At 46.6% G+C, this 20980-nt stretch overlaps 2 protein-coding genes across 4 annotated transcripts in view; one reads left to right on the forward strand and one right to left on the reverse strand.

Annotated features, from left to right (window-relative positions):
- RIN2 (Ras and Rab interactor 2) overlaps positions 1-15334 on the reverse strand; it is a 249322-nt gene extending 233988 nt beyond the window's left edge. For 2 of the 3 annotated variants that reach the window (XM_023217768.2, XM_023217762.2), the window contains exon 1: positions 14617-14874. The gene's annotated coding sequence lies outside the window, so the exon portion shown is untranslated. Of the gene's footprint in view, positions 1-14616; positions 14875-15004 lie in introns of those variants that run through there. The other variant, XM_023217765.2, reaches the window with a different exon arrangement.
- Positions 14489-15317, forward strand: LOC111546493. Its single transcript, XM_023217952.3, has 2 exons — positions 14489-14660; positions 14853-15317. Exons 1-2 carry the CDS (start codon positions 14489-14491, stop codon positions 15290-15292), a joined length of 612 nt encoding a protein of 203 aa, XP_023073720.2. The 3' UTR covers positions 15293-15317.
- Positions 15335-20980: the final 5646 nt, after the last annotated feature.

Genomic DNA, 20980 nt, shown 5'->3' on the forward strand with positions numbered 1-20980 from the left:
ATTACCCGAGAGCGCGCGTCTGTTCCATCCGCGGAAGCCTGGGTGGATCGCATTACCTGAGAGCGCGCGTCTGTTCTATCCGCGGAAGCCTGGGTGGACTGCATTATCTGAGAGCGCGCATCTGTTCTATCCACGGAAGCAGGAGGGAGCTGGAGCCTAGGGTCGGCATGCAGGTGGCTTGGTAGTGTTTGGGAGGGGTTTGGGACTTCTGGAAGTTCTGCGGATTAGTTCTAGTTTCTGTGCAACAGAGCAAGATCCTGTCTCAAAAAAACGAGGAGAGCAGGAGGAGGCAGGAGTCTTGAGAAGGGAGGGACAGAGTGGAATAATCATCCAGGGCATGTTTTTTTTCAAAGCCCATTAGTGGGTTGTGAAAGCAATTTAGAAAAGCTGCTGTCAGAGCATTTTAATGAAATGAAAGAGAATAGGATCAGAGAGAAGAAAAAAGGAAATACCAAAGTAGTAAGTGTTAGTTCCCCGAACTCTCCTTTACTCCTACACACATAAAAATGTAATTTTAAAAAACAAGTATGTCGAAGATGGAGCTGAAGAGGTGTGTGGATGGACCAAGAAAAGGGAGCTGGACCCCTCGAGACCGACAGCTGTGAATCCCTTAAGGAGGCTGTGGTCTTCCTGGCCCTGTCCGTCTGCCTGGTGCAGGCACAGCCCAGGGCAAGTGTGCTTCAGCAGGGGTTGGGGTTGAGCCCTGGGAGTGCCCTGAGAGACCAGGCAAGAGAATTGAGGAATACGCAAAGGAGGTGTTATGTGATATATTATGAAACTTATACCTGGTCTTTAACCCTGTTTCCCGTCATACAACTCCCGAAATCCTTAGACTCTCCAAAGATGTTTCTGCATGCTGAGTGGATTGACGGATGGCAGTCCCTGGTTACGGGAAAGACCAAGGCAGGATTAGAGGACTGGGACTTTGAGCCACTGTCTCACTTGCAGGGATGAGAGAGGGGCTGAAGGTTAAGTTGATCACCAATGGCCAATGGTTTGACCAAGCAGACCTAGGTAATGAAGCTACCACAAACACGCCAAAGGCCTGTGTTCAGAAAGCTTCTTGGAAGCTGGCCTCCCCCTATGCTTCTCTTCATCTGTATCTTTTGCAATGTCCTTTACAATAATCCAGTAAATATTTGTGTTTCCCTGAGCTCTGTAAGCTACTCTAGCAAATTAATCGAAGTCGAAGAAGGGGCTGTGGGAACCCCGGCTTGATGCCGGTCGGTCAGCAGATCCGGAGGCTGGGACTTGTGGGAAGGTCCGGGCGGGGGGAACAGTCTTGCGAGACTCAGCCCTCGCCCTGTGGGAACTGAGCTGGAGGATGCCCAGCTGGTGTCCACTGCTTGGTGTGTGGGGAAAACCCACACACATTTAGTCACAGAAGTCTTCCATGTTGATGATTGTTGCGAGAGCAGAGGAAAAACACGTTTTTGTTTTGTTTTTCACGTACAGGTTATACGTGAAAACATGGAATTCTTGCTGGGAAGGAGGCAGCAGGAGATGGAAGAGGGACACAGGCCAGGGGCAGAACTATGGGTTGCAGGGCTTGGTGGTGACTGAGCGGAAGCAGCTCCGCAGGGAAAACAAAATTTCACATTTCCTCCTCCAGACGGAGGGCAGGGGAATTGTGTCCCCTTAGAAACGCTCATTTGCAGAAAGGTTCTGTTAAATGGCTGATCGGGAAATGCTTTAAGGGTCAGAGGGCTTTCTCCTTGCCTCTGCACTGGGCTTTTCACATGTCATGTAAACAATTTTGAAGTCAAATGGTATCATAGCTGGGTCAGTTTCTCCAGCACTCACCCAGCATTGTTTTCCTCAAAGGCAGTTCTGCTAAATTAAATAATCCTTCCTTCAGCTCAGTCAACCTTCAACAGCTATTTTGCTAAATTTATTACTTTTTATCTTTGCTTTGGGAATGATAATTTATTTTATAAAAGCATCATAATCCTTGTGAAATATGAAGTCTTGGTTCTTATGCCAGGCTCTTTTTGTCTCTCTAAAAAACTTGAGCATAGCTTTCTCTGGAGCCTTTTATACCTTCATTACACTATCTTCCATGAGAAATAGAAATAATTCCTCAGAATGTTAAAGACCAACTACAACCAAGAGGTTTAAATGGGCTTATAGGAAAGTGTAGCTAAAATATTCACTTTTTCTTTTCTGCTGTTCATTTTCTTTTGTGCTTAGGGTTGATAACTTTTTCTCTTATAATAATTATTTTTTATAGTTTATTGATTCTTTTTTTTTTTTTTTTTTTTTTTACGGAGAGTCTCACTCTGTCGCCCAGGCTGGAGTGCAGTGGCATGATCTCGGCTCACTGCAAGCTCCTTCTCCTGGGTTCACGCCATTCTCCTGCTTCAGCCTCCCAAGCAGCTGGGACTACAGGCACCTGCCACCACGCCCAGCTAATTTTTTGTACTTTTTAGTAGAGTAGGGGTTTCACCGTGTTGGCCAGGATGGTCTTAATCTCCTGATCTCATGATCCACCCGCCTCCGCCTCCCAAAGTGCTGGGATTACAAGCATGAGCCACTGTGCCCGGCCTATGGTTTATTGATTCTTAAGCTAAATGAAATATACCTTAGTAAAAAACTTTTAAAAGAGGTTGATTTCCACCTTATATCAGCAGTTCAAATTAGACCTTATCATGATCTACCTCCTGAGGTCTTGAAACACAGCATTTAAAGTATCTGATTCCATATGGCCCTGTCATGTTATTCTGCTTTCTCAGCCATTACTCCAGCTGCTGCATGCTCAGAATAGCAGACACATGGAATTCTTACTAGTGGTTACTAGTGGTCACTGGTAGGAGCTTTATGTTAAATTGCAGCCGCCTGGTAACAACAAAGTGCTTCATCTCTGAAATCTCTTGTGATTTGCTAGCTTGAAGTAATTTACATATGCAACCCTGTTGCACTTCACTGGCAGGGCCCGTGCAACCTACCAGAGATGGAGGGGTGATGATGGTGACGACAGCACAGAAAGGATGGAGGTGGGAAGATGCCTATGCATTCAGATACTCATGTGTATTTGAGTAAGGATTTGACAAACTACTAGCCTGGGTGGTGACGGTATGCACTGCTGTGCCTTGACCTGATTAGGAGATTCTTCTTCATATCTTCACATTCTCTGGTCTCCTAGACCCAAAGCTCTCAGTGTCCTCTATCCTACTCATTACTTACCCTTTAAGGAACTCAGAGCCAATAATAACGGCAACAGAAAGCTGGCTGGGTGCAGTGGCTCATGCCTATAATCCCAGCACTTTGGGAGGCCAAGGCACATGGATCATCTGAGGTCAGGAGTTCGAGACCAGCCTGGCCAACATGGTGAAACCCTGTCTCTACTAAAAATACAAAAATTAGCTGGGTGTGTTGGCGGGCACCTGTAATCCCAGCTACTCAGGAGGCTGAGGCAGGAGAATCACTTGAACCCAAGAGGCAGAGGTTGCGGTGAGCCGAGAGTGCGCCAGCCTGAGTGACAGAGCAAGACTCGGTCTCAAAAAAAAAAAAAAAAAAAAGAAACAGCAAACTATTTCCAAGAAGGATATATATACACACACACACACACATATATATATATACACACACACACATATATATATGTATCTTGTAATTATGTTAAATATTTCCAATAAGGTCTAAAGGCATAAAAGTCAGCACCAGAAGTGTGAGAAATAAGCATGTATAGGACAGGTGGTTTCTGGTGGGTCAGCATAACTTCTGAGGGGCCAGTAAGCCACACTTGGCATCATGCTGTGTAATGTCAGTAAGACACTCCTGCTCCTCATACAATCAGGAGGTCACAAGAAATGACAATGAATTATTCATAACAATCCACCCTGTCTGCCTGTGTGAGGATGAGAACAGGTATCCCAGTCTGGCAGATGCTGCCAGCGCCCTGTCCCTGTGCCTTCAGAGTCCTAAACCATTTTCATTCACATTTGCACTCCACAGCCAGCACCTGGGTCTCTGTCAGAGGACAGCTCTCTATGGGACTTGCTTTGCCTGCCTGCAGAGAGAGCTGGAAGCACTTAGGGCAACCCTTAGTCTGACTGATGCAGGGGTATAGCGTCTCCAGTAAGCTGGCCTCCAATCTGGCTACTCTTGTGGGGTCCACACTGTCTACAGAGCGTTCCTGTTTGCACCACTGCTCAGCTTCCTTGCTTTCTGGCCCCCTTTCCCCTCTCTCCTGTTTTCCTGTGAATATTTCTTCATCCATTTTCCATGAATCCTCACCTGCTTCTAGGGAACCTGGTCTGAGACCTTCCCTCATCTCCTGTTATAGACAAGGAGCTTGAGATTCTATTTAGATCAAAACACAGGGAACAAGACCAGGCAGAACCTAAGCATTTGTTTGTGGACTATACTGTTTCCCTCACGGACTTTCTCCATCATGACACACAGTCTGGATCACTGGGACGTGACGCTCTCCTAAGTTGTCCTCCACTTGTCCCGCAGTTACAGTTCTTGCCTGCCTCCCTGGACTGAAGCCCTCAGAGGGTCTGGGTCACATCCTCCGTCTCTCTCCATGTTTTGCAGGAGGCTTGCATTGATTTTTTTTTTTTTTTCTTTTTTTAGAGACAGAGTTTTGCTCTGTTGCCCATGCTGGAGTGCAATGGCACGATCTCGGCTCACTGCAACCTCCGCCTCCCAGGTTCAAGTGATTCTCCTAACTCAGCCTCCTGAGTAGCTGGGATTACAGGCACCCACCACCACGCCCAGCTAATTTTTGTATTTTTAGTAGAGACGGGGTTTTACCATGTTGGCCAGGCTGGTCTTGAGCTCCTGATCTCAGGTGATCCACTCCCCCCCCCCCCCTTGGCCCCACAGAGTGCTGGGATTACAGGTGTGAGCCACTGCATCCGGCCAGGAGCCTCGCATTCTAAGTGGTGCCATAATGAACTCGTGGGAGCTCAGAAAACAATACCCCAAAATGAGGGCCTCAGAAGCAAAAGTCATTCTCTGACCTTCTGCCCTCTGGTCTCAGCCACATCCTCCCTGAGGCTAGCCAGAGAAACTAGAATGCTCCTTCAAAGTGGGTCATAGGACCCATAACCTCTTTTCCCCAGAGCCAGCCACAAAACCTAAACGTACTGCTCTAACTTTCCCTCCACCATTCTGTGTAAAAGTTGGCCATAAAGAAACTGTCCGACCTGCTGTGACTAACTGCAGGTCATGAGCGCATTCCAGAGAGGGTCTGGCTCCATACCTGGAAGAAAGGAATCTGCTCAGAGAGACCAGGAGGAATCTAGACAGACAGGCCTTGCTGGGTCTCCCCAAGCAGTCTGTTCGCACTCAATCAGACTCTCTTTGTCCAATCACATTTCTACATGGCTGTCCATATTTGTTGAACCTAAACATAAACACAACTTCCCCTGTATTTTTGGGTCTTCATTCTGAAGGCTCCTCTGTACACACTTTAAGTAAATCTGTATGCCTTTCCCCCAGTTAACCTGCCTTTTCTGAGTTGATTTTACAGCAAACCTTCAGCAGGTGAAGGAGAATTTTTCCCTTGGCCCCTACAAACTACACTTTCCTTCCCTAGGTGCTCCAAGCCTCTCTTGTTTCTCACTCTTTTTTTCTTTTCTTTTCTTTTTTTTTTCTGAGATGGAGTCTCATGCTTTTGCCCAGGCTGGAGGGCAGTGGAGTGATCTCAGTTCATTGCAACCTCCGCCTCCCGGGTTCAAGCAATTCTCCTGCCTCAACCTCCCAAGTAGCAGGGATTACAGGTGTGTGCCACGACGCCCAGCTAATTTTTGCATTTTTAGTAGAGATGCAAAATACTAGAGATGCAAAATGGGTGGTTAGTAGAACCACCCATATTGGCCAGGGTGGTTTTGAACTCGTGACCTCAAGTGATTCGCCTGCCTCAGCCTCCCAAAGTGCTGGGATTATAGGTGTGAGCCACCACACACAGCTTATTTCTCACTCTTTGCACTTACCGCTCCTGCCTGGAACCCGTGTGTTATTAGTTAACACTGATGATTCCATCCACCATAGCTTAGACATCCCTTCCATTGTGAATCCTTTTCTGATGCCCAGGAAAGGATGAAGTACCCCTTCTGTATGCAACCACATTGTCCTTGAATAGAAAGCGGCCTGGGAACCAACCTTGAATGTGCCCTTTCCTAGCCCCGTTCTTTGAAATTACTCTACCTCTGATCCCAAGGTCCCATGGAAGCACAGTTTAAAACAGGGAGATTGCCTGAACCAACACTAAAGTGTAGTAGGTTATTTGTATTATTTAGATCATATATGTAGTCTAAGGTCATCCTGTAAATGGTTTAGGGAAAGACATTAGCTACAAATATTAGGGAAAACTGGGGTATGAGATGTGCCCAGAGAAAGTGTTTGTCATAGGGAACACACACCATCTGTTAAGGCAGGAATCCCGGAATACAGAGGATGGGTGGGCTCCCCGTGACAGACGGCCAGGAGCGGGCTCCCACCATGGGGGAGGGACAGGGAGCTGTGTGACTGTCACTTCATACATCAGACCTCACCCGACTGACGGGATAAGAAGCTTTGAAGAAGCCACCCTAATAAAGCACCTTCGTCAACCTAGGAGGACCATTCTCCCCATCTGTGCCTAGTCCGTCCCCCTGGCTGTCCCTCCTTCCCTCCCTCCCTCTGCAGGCTCCTTGGCTCAAAAGCCATGAAACCTTCCAAAGGGTCTTGCCATCCATGAGGATGAAGTCTCCTTCCTTCAGCAACATTAGTCTAGCAGAGAGCCAGAGGAATCTCCTAAACCCACTCCATCCCACCCCCAAGGCCCCTGTGCTTACTTCATAAAAGGAAGAGGGATAAATACCTTTTCTTTCTTTTTTTTTTTTTTTTTTTTTTTTGAGACGGAGTCTCACTCCGTCGCCAGGCTGGAGTGCAGTGGCCGGATCTCAGCTCACTGCAAGCTCCGCCTCCTGGGTTTGCGCCATTCTCCTGCCTCAGCCTCCCGAGTAGCTGGGACTACAGGCGCCCGCCACCTCGCCCCCGGCTAGTTTTTTGTATTTTTTTAGTAGAGACGGGGTTTCACCGTGTTCGCCAGGATGGTCTCGATTTCCTGACCTCATGATCCGCCCGTCTCGGCCTCCCAAAGTGCTGGGATTACAGGCTTGAGCCACCGCGCCCGGCGGATAAATACCTTTTCTAAAATGACAAGAGCCTCCGACTTTGTGGGATCCCTAAATTGTCAAGGAGAAAAACCATTGCAAAGGACAGCAACAAAACACTTGAATTAGGGGTTTTCCAATTCAAACTCAACACAAATATGTCTGTCTCTCGAGTCAAGCACTGACCACACTGTCCTGCCCTTCCCAGTCTAAGTATCCCCTGCTAGGCTGCGAGGTCCTTTAGGCCTGGAATCTTAAAGGAGCGCCTGCACACATGAGTGCAAATGAATCTTTGGACCAGCCAGGATCCCACACCTCCCAGCAGAGCTGAAACCAGAAGCTGGTCTTGTCCAATCTGGGTTTGTGCCTTCCTCACCAGCCACCCCAGGGATCAGTGTGCACATGTGGCCTGAACACATACAATCAATGCCCACTGGCTCTAATTCAGTGTCATGGTTTCCCGGAAAAAGAGATCCTAAACTTTCTTTCTGGTCTTCGCAAATTAGGCTTAATATAATTCCAAACAAATACCCTGGAATACAATTTCACTGGAAGAATTAATGAGTGAATTTGCCAAAAAAAATTTGGGGGTGGGGGAGAAGATAAAAGGATAGAAAGTGGCCGGGCATGGTGGCTTGTGCCTGTAATCCCAGCACTTTGGGAGGCTGAGGCAGGCGGATCACTTTAGGTCAGGAGTTCAAGACTAGCCTGGCCAACATGGTGAGACCCCGTCTCTACTAAAAATACAACCTGGTAGGCAGAGGTTGCAGTGAGCTGAGATCATGCCACTGCACTTCTGCCTGGGCAACAGAGCAAGACTCTGTCAAAAAAAAAAAAGAAAGAAAAAAAAGAAAAACAGAAAAAAAGGGCAGAGAGTGAAGTGGGACTTGCCCTTCCTAGTATACTTTGTATGTATTATGGAGCTGGGGAAAGGCAGGTTTATTCACCAAATGATGCCAGACTGGGGGAAAACTATGGGGAGAAAAGAATAAACTTTTGTTCCTACTTTATAAACCACTTACCAAATGATCCCAAATGAATTTAAATAGTAATCTAAAAAACTGAAAGCATAAACATTAGAAGAAAATATAAAAGGCTAGGTAATTGATTGAGGAAGTGGAAGGGTTTTCTATGCAGAGGCACCATTAAAGAAATTCTAAGAAAAAGCACAAACATTTGATGATGCAAAAGATTAAAGATTTTGTATAACAAAATGTGTATCACTGAAGCGATAAACATTCAGCACTTAAACAAGGAAAGTCTGGACAGCAAGACAATGAGCGTTTAGGTTCCACGTCCCTTATCCGGACACGGGTGTGCTGAAGTCAGACACACCGGGACTGCTAGGTCCTGCACAGACAAGGTGGCTGGTCTCAGCACTCAACTCCTGGTGTGGGATCCTGGCTGACTTTCCGAGACTCAAAGGTTTCCATGCAATCTGACTAGTGCAGCTGCCCTCAGTTACCACACAGTACAGACATCTACCTCCATTCATGTTTTAAAAGTATTCTTATAATCAAGCCATAGTTAAAATGCAATGGGGGAGTTCAGTATTTGGGAAAAATCTGCAACAATTTCTTAACAACTAAAGTTCATCTAGCTAACTATTTAAACTAGCTATTTTTTAAATTTTGAATTCCTGATCTACCAAATAAAATCAGATACATAAAAAACAAAAAGTCTCTTTATCCAACTTATTGGATTAAATTACTTAAAAAAAAGACTTCACTCATTAAAAATACAAATGTTTCCAAATTTGCTTTTTAAAATGACTCAGATTTTGAGAATTTTCAGCAAGTGGGGAGTTATGTATTAATACTCCATGTACTATCACTTGGCCAGATGGCATCATCAAATAAAAATGAGATATACACTCATAGTAGGAATTAGAACACCTCCCAGATTAGTTTCTCATTTGGGTACTATAAAACCCAGCAATGTCTTTTACATCACTCTTAGGATGATTTTTAAAACAAACCGGCATACCTTTATAGCCTTTCCTACATCAAACTGAATCAGGGGCTCTCAAGCATGGACCATCAATTTTTGGGGTAATTCAAAGTTAGTAATGGAGGTTCTTACAACCAAAGATTTTTGACCAGAATAAGATATCTCACACAGGCTGGAATGCCCATAGCCTTAAAGAAATCCAATTTTATTTTCTTAGACTCTTTTACAAAATGGGTGTGCTTAAACTTTCACCTAACCATTAGTGAGTTTAAAAACCATTTCTGCTACAAAAAAAACAGTGTCATTTAATCATTCATTCATTCACTCATTCATTATGTGATTATGCTATTGAGTGGTTTTGCTAGTGGCTGTGTTAACTTGTGTGGTTCTAGTCACACTTTCAGCTGACATTCCACACTTCTCTATGCTGATATACATATATATCTTTTTTATTTTTATTTTTATTTTTTATTTTTTGAGACAGAGTCTCTGTTGCCCAGGCTGGAGTGCAATGGAGTGATCTTGGCTCACTGCAACCTCTGCCTCCTGGGTTCAGGGGATTCTCCTGCCTTAGCCTCTGAAGTAGCGAGGACTACAGGGACCTGCCACCAGGTCCAGCTAATTTTTTTGGTATTTTTAGTAGAGACGGGGTTTCACCATGTTAGTCAGGCTGGCCCTGAACTCCTAAACTCAAGTGACCTGCCCGCCTCACTCTCCCATAATGCTAGGGTTACAGGCATAAGCCACTGCACCTGGCCAGGACTTTAAAACTCAACAGGTTAAAAATCACACTTAGGCCTGTGCACAGTGGCTCATGCCTGTAAGCGCTGCATTTTGGGAGGCGGAGGTGGGTGGATCACCTGAGGTCAGGAGTTTGAGACCAGCCTGGCCAACATGATGAAAACCCGTCTCTACTAAAAATACAAAAAATTAGCCAGGTGTGGTGGCAGGCACCTGTAATCCCAGCTACTCAGAAGGCTAAGGCAGGAGAATCGCTTGAACCCGGGAGGCGGAGGTTGCAGTGAGCTGAGATCACACCACTGCATTCCAGCCTAGGCAATAAGAGCGAAACTCTGTCTCAAAATAAATAAATAAATAAATCACACTCAGTATTTCCTCCCTACCTTCTCCCTTGTTCACACAGCACGATGACATGTGCATGCTTACACACACACTTGAACTCCATGGCTTGCCTAATGACTCATCAGCCTTCTAGTCTCTTCTTCAACTCCCCTTGTCACTCCCCATCCCGCCGCATCTGATAGGTCCATTTTTCTCAAAACACTCCTTCCCTTGACTTCTGTGACACCACCCTGTTTAATACATATCTCCAAATGAGACTTTTTACTTTTTGTGCTTTGGAAAAATCTACGAAACAAATCTTGAGATATATTTGCTCAGCATTGGAGACCTAGAAATGTCTGCAGATGAATGTTAAATTTGCACAACCATGCCTCTTTGATCACTTTCCAAAGGCTCCTCCATTAGCCCACAATACTCCTTTGACTCCCTGAAATTCTAACTCCAACTTCCCCACTTCATCTCCTTAATTGCAATAACGCCTCAATAGCTGAGGTTACTGGTCTGTGGAAGGTGCTCTAACAGTAGATTGAAGGCAAACTCTAATTTAAAAATACCTCATTTCAAACAATGGGTGTTTGCGAACAGGGGCTGCAGCTCTTATGAGGACGGATTGCTGTTAGCAGGCCTCTGTTCCGGGTCTGAGACACCCAGAGAGTGACGGTTGCTACCTTTTCATAAGTAAATGTCCACACGCACTTAGACACCCTAGAGAATTCACTTGGCCAGCACCCAGGGAGAGAGGAAGTGAGAGAACTGAAAATTCACTGAGCAGGAGTACTTTCTCACTCAATGGATGTAACTAGCCAAGATGAAATAGTGATCTCAGGACAAGAACCCTGAAGTTACCACCCCATCTGCAGAGCTGTGTTTGAGGACATTCTCAGAGTTGGGAAGGCTGGTTGAGCTCTGAAGGCTTCTGGGCAGCAAAAAGGCAATGCTCTCCAGAGGCTGGGGTTCCCTCAGATCATATCTGATCAAACCCAAAGAACCTACTCATATTAATCGGATGCATGGAAGCTACTTGAGTTAATTGGATACACAGATCAACAATCCACTCTAAATTTACAAGGGTGGATTATTATGCTTTTCTAGTGTCCAGAATACACATTTCTGCTATCCAAAATACCACATATTACTTGGAGTCAACATTCCTTGGAAGCTGACCCAGACATTAGAAGATTCTGGGAGAACTGAACAATTCCCAAGGTGAATTCCTTGGAACAATGGATCCAGAAGATGCTTCATGAGAAAGAGTGTTCTGTGGCCAAATAAAGTTGGCAAGCATCCCATACTATGGTGTCATTCTAGAGAGTCTTAATATATGGTATAATAATAAAGACTCCTTAAAGTCCTGCCATAAAAATCAGATTAACATTAGCATTTCCCTAACATATTTTATCACTGTAACTCATTAGTGATTGTTTAGCAAAACTGCATCCTAAAACAGAACTCGGTGAATCCTGCTCTGTACACACACTGCATGGAGTGTGCCTCTGGGCAGGTTCGCTTTTAGCAAGTCCACTGTGCTGCGGCAGAATGACAGACTACTTTTAGGCCTCCATTTCCTCACCTACAAAATGCAATGAATACTACTGTTGTGGGAACGGCTGAGATACTATCTGTAAAGCCATTTTATAATGTGCTACGAAAATGTTATCTGCTTTCTTCAGAGGCATTTCAGTCCTGAGGGTGTACTTCTTGCTGTGCTGCAACTCCTCAAAATGCCTTGACAAAGGGATACTTTTGCTCATTCATTCATTCATTCATTCAACACCCCCTCCTTTACTGGTAGGTCTTAAGGGCTATGGCCTGGTTTTGAACCCTGGCAGGCTTATAGACAGTGGGCAAGTGAGGTCCACTGCATTGCTTTAAGTGATACACACACACACACAAGGAGTTCTGGTGGTGGTGAGGGGGTGTCTTACCAGGGAAAGCAGGAGGGGGTCAGGGAAATCTTTCTTGCTGAAACTATTAGGATTCTTGAAGGATCATTAGGAAGGCTGGATGTACAAGGGGAGTTGGGCACAAGGTCAAAACACTGTAACATGGAGAGTATGTGAAGAATGGGCCTCCCATTAATGGGTCACATGAGCATGGACCTCCCAGGGTAGCATACCCTGTGTTTCATCTGTGATACCTGATTCATCTGTGTCCTCCAAGCAGAGGAAGAGGATTTAGCTAAGCGAGGAGATTCTTTCTGGAAAGTGGAAGTCCTGAAGTGGGTAGTGGCCCTTGACTTTGGATAAGGTAAGTGGCAGGGCACCTTGGGTGGGGATAAGAATGCTGCTGTGAAGTTAACTTTAAATAAGCACATGCCATAGCCATCCTGGGAGTCAAACTCCCTCCCACCTGCCCTACACTAGAGGTCATGGGCTATTTCAGTTTCCTCCTCTGCTCTGATGAACTGTCTGAAGGAGAATGTTTCCAGACAAGAGAGGTCTTGATAGCAGATTGGTTTTCCCCATGTCTCCAGCCTCCAACTATTGAAAGTCTCCAAACCCAAAAGCTCCTGTCAACAGCCTTCTTCCCAAGTTCCAAAAGCAAGGGCCCTTCGCTGTCCCAGGACCCTACCAATCCCTAGCTTGTGATGCTCTCTCCAGAGGTGCCAAAGCATGGGAGTGCACACTTTGGGTATTCCAGAGGCAATATTAGAACCTGAGGCAAAAAGGAAAATTAGTACCTCTATATCCACTTATGACAACATCCTCCCATATTTGAATTAGGTAAAAAGTTAATAAAAGCTCTGCAGTCAGTGAACATGACTACATCTGAAGCCAGAGTTGCTCAATCTGTTGCATGCCACTGTCAACTCTCAAACCACCAGGCAAGGGAACAGACAAATGGGGAGGCTGGGGAAGGGAAACTGGATATGATTGTTCCCACTGAACAATAAAGCAGGGTTTTTTGTTTTGTTTTGTTTTGTTTTTTTAGAGAGAGAGTTTTACTCTGTCACCCAGGCTGAGTGGAGTGGCACAATGTTGGCTCACTGCAACCTCTGCCTCCTGGGTTCAAATGATTCTCCTACCTCAGCCTCCCGAGTAGCTGGGACCACAGGCACGTGTCACCATACCCAGCTAATTTTTGTATATTTTGATTCATCTGTGTCCTCCAAGCAGAGGACGAGGATGGTCACCATGTTGGCCAGGCTGGTCTTGAACTACTGACCTCAAGTGATTTGCCCACCTCAGCCTCCCTAAGTGCTGGGATTACAGGCGTGAGCCACTGCACTCGGCCTGTGAAGCAGGGTTCTAACAACACCCACCTTTATTTAAAATGTTGATTTTTGCTTATCATGAATTTTTTACATTCAATTTGGTTTTGTTAAAAAGATCGTATTAAAATACTATTTATCTTAATGATAGAGTGCTGCCCTGTGTGTTTCTTTTTTCCCAGTAAACCCTTTGCACTCCTAGCAAGTGTTTCTTTTTGCTTCGGTATTTACAGTCCTTTTGGTCGAAAGTACTCTGATGTTTCCTTACTGATGACACCTTGTTCCTAAGAAACCCCAATGTGCCCAAAACCGCGCAAGGAAGTGCGGCTACGCTGCGGAATTATGAAAACCCCAGGGATTTGAGAGCTCTGAGAAGAGAGGCGCCTCTCAGGGCCCAGGGGACCGATCTTGCCCTGTATTTCTTGGCAACATATCACAGGCTTTAAAGCTGAACTTCTGCAAATCCTGCTGTCCCCGCTCCGTCGAGGGGCGCGCCACCGCCGGTGGGTGGACGCGGAGCCGGTGGGAGCCCAGGCCAAGGGTGGAGGCCAAGCCCAGAAGGGGGCGGGGAGGCCTCAAAGTGGGAAAGTGGCCCCGTCCCTTCCCGGCAGGAATCCGGGGCTCCTCCTCCGCCCGCTGTGCAGCCATCAATCACCGCAACAGCCCAAGTGCCCCCTGCCCGGACACAACACAACAACCCTCCTGCTTTTCCACCCGGGGGAGGAAATCTCCGGTCGGAGTATCTGCCCTGCACACTGGCTGGACGCACCAGTGGGATCCGCGCTGGAGATCAAAGCTGTGAGACACCGGGTCTGGCCCGCGCGCTCAGGCGCAGGGAGCACTTGATACCCCACAGGCAGCCCTGCAGGTAGAACTCCACAAAGGTCCCTACCAAACTCCGTCCCTTGCACACGCACGCAGACCCTCACCTCGAGCCATAGTGCCCTCCAGCTGCCCCTCACCCCAGCCCCGCACAGGTCAGCTGAGGACACCCGGTGACCCTGCCGGGACCAGCGGCCACCTCGCGCTCCGGAATGTCACCCTGCCCCTTGTCCCCACTCCCTGATCCTCCTCCCCGCTTCCGCCCCCACGATCCCCGAGGACGCGCTCTGGCTGTCTTCCCCAAGTCCCCTCCGGAATGGGGAGAGAGTGCGCGCGGCAGCACCCGCGTCTGGAACCCCAGAGAGCCCCGCCCGTGCCCGGAGCCCTCTCCGGGCTCTGGGTGCGGGCACAGGGGGTGGGGTCTCCGCTGCCACCGCCCCTTACCTCGCGCGGGCCCTCCCCGCAGGTCCCGGAGGCGGGGGCGACCGGTGGCCCCAAAGATGAGCGCGGGGCTGGGTTTCACCGCCCGGGAGGAGCAAGAGGAGGAGGAGGAAGAGGGGGAAGGGGGAGAAAGGAGGGGAGGGGAGGGGAGAGGAGAGGAAAGAGGAGGAGGGGAGGGAAGGGCTTTGTGTTTGCCTCGGGCCGTCCCTCGGCAGTAGGGAGCCATCCCCCTCCCCCAGCCACCTTCCAGAGCTCGCGGAGGGGATGGGGCGGGGGTGATCGGATCGGAGGCAGCGACCAAGGCGCCTGCGCGACCCCAGGTCCGGCCCATCCCTCCACTCCCTCGTACCGCAAGCCCCCGCCCCTCCTGACAACCACCCGCTACGCTTACCCGGTTACAAGGAACCCAGGCTGCAACCAGGAAAAACTGCCATCAGAAAGTTTATCTAAGCAGGAGCAAACTTGGCTGGACCGGCCCCTGACCCGCCTTGACGCCGCCGCCCCCGTCTTCTGCGCTCCCCGGCCAGGCGAGGATCAGAGTTTTGTTGTCGGAGATTCTTGCCTTTCTTGTGTTAGCACAAACGCGCACGCACTCCTTTCCCATAACGAGCCCCTCCGCCCAACTACAGATCCCGGGATCTGTCGCTGTGGCTGGAAGGGCCCCACTCCAGAAGCCTGAGCTGGCTGCGGCTCTTGGTCCCGGGGCAGGTTCTCCAGGGTTGGACACGCTCTGGACGCCTGGGCGGGTTGTTTTGCTTCGGCCTCGCTGGCCGGGGGCCCGCCCACCCCGCCTGGAACGCCGTTTGGATCGGTGCTGGGAGCCCTCTGTAACCCCACAGAAGGCCTCGCAGGCAGGCGGGGACGCGAGAGCCGCGGGGTCGGTTCCCCGCCAGCATCCAGCCTTTTCGGAATCAGGCGCGTCCCTGGTGATTCGCTGGGTTTTCCCACTTCCCACGAGGACCTCACCTTTGGGAATTAATTGCAGACAGTGTTAGAGTTACAAAGTAGTCGGTGTCACAGAGGGAACCTCAAGGAGACAAAGGGACACCTCAAAGGTGTCAGAGAGACAGTTGTTACGGGCAGAAACAGAACAGCGAAGCGGAAAGAAAGTAAACCTTATTTCTGTTCTTGTTCCACTTCAGACAGTAGCAGGGAGACTTGGATTCATTGGTGTTGGTTTTCGTGATTCCTGCCTTCTAAAATCCCAAGACTTATTTATCATTTATCATCAGCTCAGATCCCGGGAAAACAGCCCCCTGCACTTCTGTTTCTGCTCCAAGACACCCATTAAATAAATAATTGAACGCCCGCTGGTGCCAGGCGAAGTTCTAATGCTTGGGATGTGTCGTTAACAAAGCGAAAGTCTCCCTCACCTGGGGAAGCTGAAGTCCTGCGAGCAAGAGGTGGGAGAGAGAGGGTAAACCATGGCCATCCCTAAGTCAATTATTTGGGGTGTTGGAAGAGGTCGGTGACAGGCAAAACAAGAAAAAGAATATGGGGGCCCAGAGTGCTTGTGTCTGGAGCAGGTCACAGAATTAAATAGGTCATCGGTGTGGTCAGGGTCGTCCTCGGGGAAGGTGGGATTTGAGCCTTAAGGGTTTGAGCAGAGGATGACCTGATCTGTTATTGCTGAGAACTCAGTCTGATGCTGTTTGGAGAGCCCATTGTCCAAGTAGAGGTGGAAATAAGCCAGGAGGCGATTGAAATAGTTCAGGCTAGAGATGGTGGCTGGTAGCAGGCTCAGAGCAGGGGTGGTGGACAGAGGTAGTAGGATTCTTATTTTATTTTGAAGGTCGAGCTGACAGCCAATTCCTAAGAGGTTGGATACATGGGCAAAAGGGAAAGGTAGACAGAAAGGTAGACCTGGCGCCATCTCCCTTTCTCTTCTCTTCCTTTTTCAGCCGCAGAATAACCCAGTTTTATAGACAAAGGGTGCCAGGTAAATGCTGAAGACACCTGACCTCTACTCCTTTCTTCCTGTCAAGTTTTCCTTTCTCCCCTTCCACCCACTCTCTTGAAAACATCCTTCCTCTGCCCACATTGCACCATAGATGGTCCCAGAGGCTCAGTCTTTTCCAGAACTTGGGGGCCATTTTGCTCTCCCTTCCCCAGAAAAACATCTTTTACTGTAGAAATGAATTTGGGGGTTATTTATTCAAAACTATTTATTGAGTACCTACTATGTGCCAAGCACTGTCATAGGCACTGGAGCTACAGCAGTGAACTAAACAGAAAAATCCCCGTGTTCTCTGTGAACTCGCAATCTAATGCGGAGGGAGAGGCAATAAACCAGACAAACAAGGTGAATGTGCAAGTACTCAAGCCCTAGAGAAAAGCTAAACCAGGAAGAGGAAGAGAGAGTGCTGGGGAGGCTGCACTTTAAAACAGCCACTCATCAAAGAAAACCGTGAGGACACATGGACTTATCTCATTTTCGACAGACTTGACCTCCCATCCCAGGGTCCCAAGAGACTTGAGTGGCTGCTTCAGTCAGCTGCAGAGAGCACAAGTGCTCGTGGGGCACTTTTGCAAGCTTGGGGACCGGCTAGCCAAGAAAATGTCATTTCTAATGAAGTTATTTGCCCTTTAAAGTAAACCAAGCTGTGTTGGTTCTGGAAGCATTGCCCAGAGCTGGCAACTCAGCAATTTGTTTCTCTCCTCTGTTGAGCAGGGCAGGTAGAAGTGAGTGTCATGTGTAAATGATTTGAAAAGTGCAATTTTTTACTGTGGGGTCTGAGCTATAAAATAATCATCATAATCGTGATGGCAATTCTTGTTTTTTGGTGGCTGCTGATACTGGGTAACATCACCCTGCTCAAGCCCCATAGCATAGCCATCCCAGAAGGTAGTAGAGAATATCAGTAGATACTTAACTATTTCCATGTATTAGAAATTACCTAAACAGTGTTTATATAACTCTGTATCTCCCTCTCCAAAGATTTGGTTCTCAAAAGAAAGGAGGTTCTAAAAAGGAAGGGACATTGAAAAGGATACATTCTTTCTACTTTTTAACTTACATCTTTGTTTCAGAATCTAAAAGAGTCAGTGATTACCCCTGGAGTGTGGGATTATTGGGGCCTTAACATTTTTTTTTTTTTTTCTTTTTTCTTTTGGAGACAGTCTTTCTCAGTCACCTAGGCTGGAGTGCAGTGGTACAATTTTGGCTCATTGCAACGACCACCACCCAGGCTTAAGCGATCCTCTTACCTCAGCCTCCCAAGTAGCTGGGACTACAGGTAAGCACCAACATGCCTGGCTAATTTTTGTATTTTTCGTAGAGACAGGGTTTTACCATACTGCCCAGGCTGGTCTCAAAATCCTGGACTCGAGTAATCCACCTCCTTTGACCTCCCACAGTGCTGGGATTACAGGTGTGAGCCACTGTGCCTGGCATGGGCCCTTAACTTTTCAAGTTGCACGTTTATGAATTATTTAAATATTTAAAATATTGTATGAATCCTTAGTTAATCTGAAGAAAAAGCATTACCGGAAAGGGATCCCGATCCAGGACCCAAGAGAGGGCTCTTGGCTCTCACGCAAGAAAGAATTGGAGGCAAATCCATAGAATAAAATGAAAGCAAAGTTTATTAGTAGCTGCTTGGGCTACTCAGCTGCTTATACTTATTGTTACTTCCTGGTTATATGCTAAACAAGGGGTGGATTATTCATGAGTTTTCCTGGAAAGCAATAGGCAATTCCTGGAAGTGAGGGTTCCTCCCCTTTTTAGTTCATATAGGATAGTTTCCAGATATTGCTGTGGCGTCTATAAACTTTAATGGGGCTGGTGAGAGTGTCTTTTAGCATGCTAATGTATTACAATTAGCATATAATGAGCCATGAGGACAACCAGAGGTCACTTTCATCCCCATCTTAGTTTTGGTGGGATCTGGCCTGCTTCCTTACCACATGCTGTTTTATCAGCAAGGTCTTTGTGACCTGTATCTTCTGCTGACCTCCTGTCTCATCCTGTACTAAGAATGCCTTAACCTCCTGGGCATGTCACCCAGTAGGTGTCAGCCTTATTTTACCCATCCCGTATTCAAGATGGAGTCGCTCTGGCGAAAGAATTGAAAGCACAAGTGTGAAGGCAATCTTATCTATAATTACTTAAGATTTTGGTAACCTCTTTGACTTTAGTATTTAAATCACTTAAAAAATTTCCAAGTGTTGAGATTTCTTTGTTGTTGCTCTTTAAATTTTTGTTATTAGTTTCCAGGTTTTTTGCACTGTGGTGAAGAAATGTAGCTTGTTCAATTTCTGTTTTTTTTTTTTTTAAATTAATTGGGGCTTTCTTTGTGATCTAGTGTATGATCAATTTTGAAAAAAGATTTCCATAGTTATCTGAACAGAAGGCATATTAAGCAAGCCCCATAATCTAGTTCTAGGCTGAGCATATAGTAGTTGTTAAAAAATTGTTTATCAGTGAACATGAGCAATAATTAAATGTTCATTCATCTTGCATATATATTCTAAGTCTTTACGTCATTTACTTTATTATTTCATCTTCCAGTCTTCTAAACTATACTCTGCCTTCTCCCCTACCCATCTTTGTGAAGAAAATGGGTTTAGGATGGGTGTATTAACATCTTCCATTTCAATCAGAATTCTGACATTTTTCTTTGACTTTCAACTGCTCTTACTCCAGCATTTTCATGCTGTGTTACACAGTACAGAAATATGTATATGTACTATCACATCACCATGGGCTACACAGTTATTGGTGTAATAAAACTCCTTTACCCCATTCAATGTGTTTCCCTTAATCTTTTCCTTGACTGAAATTCATATCATGATCCCTGCTTTCTTTGTCTTTGCATCCACATAGTACATTTTTGTCCATCTTTTGTTTTAAGTCTCTCTGCAGCATTTTATTTTGGAGGAGTCCATTTAAAGCAACATATACCATGATTGGATTTTGTTTTTAAACCCAACTAATGAATTTGGTTTAATTTCTGCCATATTGTTTTATGCTTTTGGGTTTTATGAAACCCTGCCAATTCCTAAGTTCAATGTTTTTGGTTAAACTGACTGTGCTCTTATTTCTTTATGTATTCTCCAGTCATTTGGAAAGTATTTGTTGTTTTAACCATAGTGCTTCTTTTTTTTTTTTTTTTTTTTTGAGATGGAGTCTCGCTCTGTTACCAGGCTGGTGTGGAGTAGAGTGGTGTGATCTTGGCTCACTGCAACCTCCACCTCCTGGGTTCAACATTTCTCCAGCCTCAGCCTCTCGATTAGCTGGGAGTATAGGTGCTCACCACCATGCCCAGCTAATTTTTGTATTTTTAGTAGAGTCGGGGTTTCACCATGTTGGCCAGGCTGGTCTCAATCTCTTGACCTCGTGAGTCACCCGCCTCGACCTCCCAAAGTGCTGGGATTACAGGTGTGAGCCACTGAGCCTGGCCTCATTTCTTTTTTCAATATAGAACTTTTGATTATCTGTGGGGTGGCAGGCACTGTCCTTGGTACTGTGGATATGTGATGAAACAGATCAAATCTTTCCTTCAAAGTACTTATCATCTAACGGGTGGCATACAATATACACATGAACAATTAAATATGAAGATATGCAGGGCATGATGCATACCATGAATAAAACAAAGAGAATAGTGTGAGGAAGAGTGGCTAGGGGCTGACTTAATTTGGGCTATCAGAGAAGACTTCCCTGAGAAGATCATGCTTAAGCTGACATAAATGACAACAAGGATGCAGACAGACAGTACTTGAGAAATTTTCCAGTCTAGGCAGAAGGAACAGCCAGAGACAAGGCCTTAAGGTGGGTGTCAAGGAATACGAAGAAGCCCACTGGGGCTGAAGCTAGCGGCTTAGGGAGAGTCCTCTGGGAGGGTTCCAGCAAGGAATGGCTCAGTCAGCTTTGTAAGTTTAAAAATGGCCACAAAGTTTTGGGGTAGTTTGTTACACAGCAATAGATAACTGATACCATTTCCCTTCAAAACTCATTAGACGCTGCTTTATTACTTTGTAATGTTTAATCTCAGTGACAAGTTTGGGTTCAAACTGACTGTCTCTCCTCATTATTATAGACACTAATTTTACATACTTTAAAAATTTGTTGGCCGGGCACGGTGGCTCAAGCCTGTAATCCCAGCACTTTGGGAGGCCGAGACGGGTGGATCATGAGGTCAGGAGATCGAGACCATCCTGGCTAACACGTTGAAACCCCGTCTCTACTAAAAAATACAAAAAAACTAGCCGAGCGAGGTGGCAGGCGCCTGTAGTCCCAGCTACTTGGGAGGCTGAGACAGGAGAATGGCGTGAACCTAGGAGGCGGAGCTTGCAGTGAGCTGAGATCCGGCCACTGCACTCCAGGCTGGGCGACAGAGCCAGACTCCATCTCAAAAAAAAAAAA

This window comes from Piliocolobus tephrosceles, chromosome 20, assembly GCF_002776525.5.
Source record: "Piliocolobus tephrosceles isolate RC106 chromosome 20, ASM277652v3, whole genome shotgun sequence".
Taxonomy (NCBI): Eukaryota; Metazoa; Chordata; class Mammalia; order Primates; family Cercopithecidae; genus Piliocolobus; species Piliocolobus tephrosceles.

Excerpts from the sequence above, each read along its gene's own strand:
- LOC111546493 (XM_023217952.3), top strand. The coding sequence starts at position 14,489 with ATGGGGAGAGAGTGCGCGCGGCAGCACCCGCGTCTGGAACCCCAGAGA. Across the intron at positions 14,661-14,852 it reads CCCGGAGGCGGGGGCGACCG|CCACCTTCCAGAGCTCGCGG; the intron begins GTGGCCCCAAAG and ends CCCCTCCCCCAG.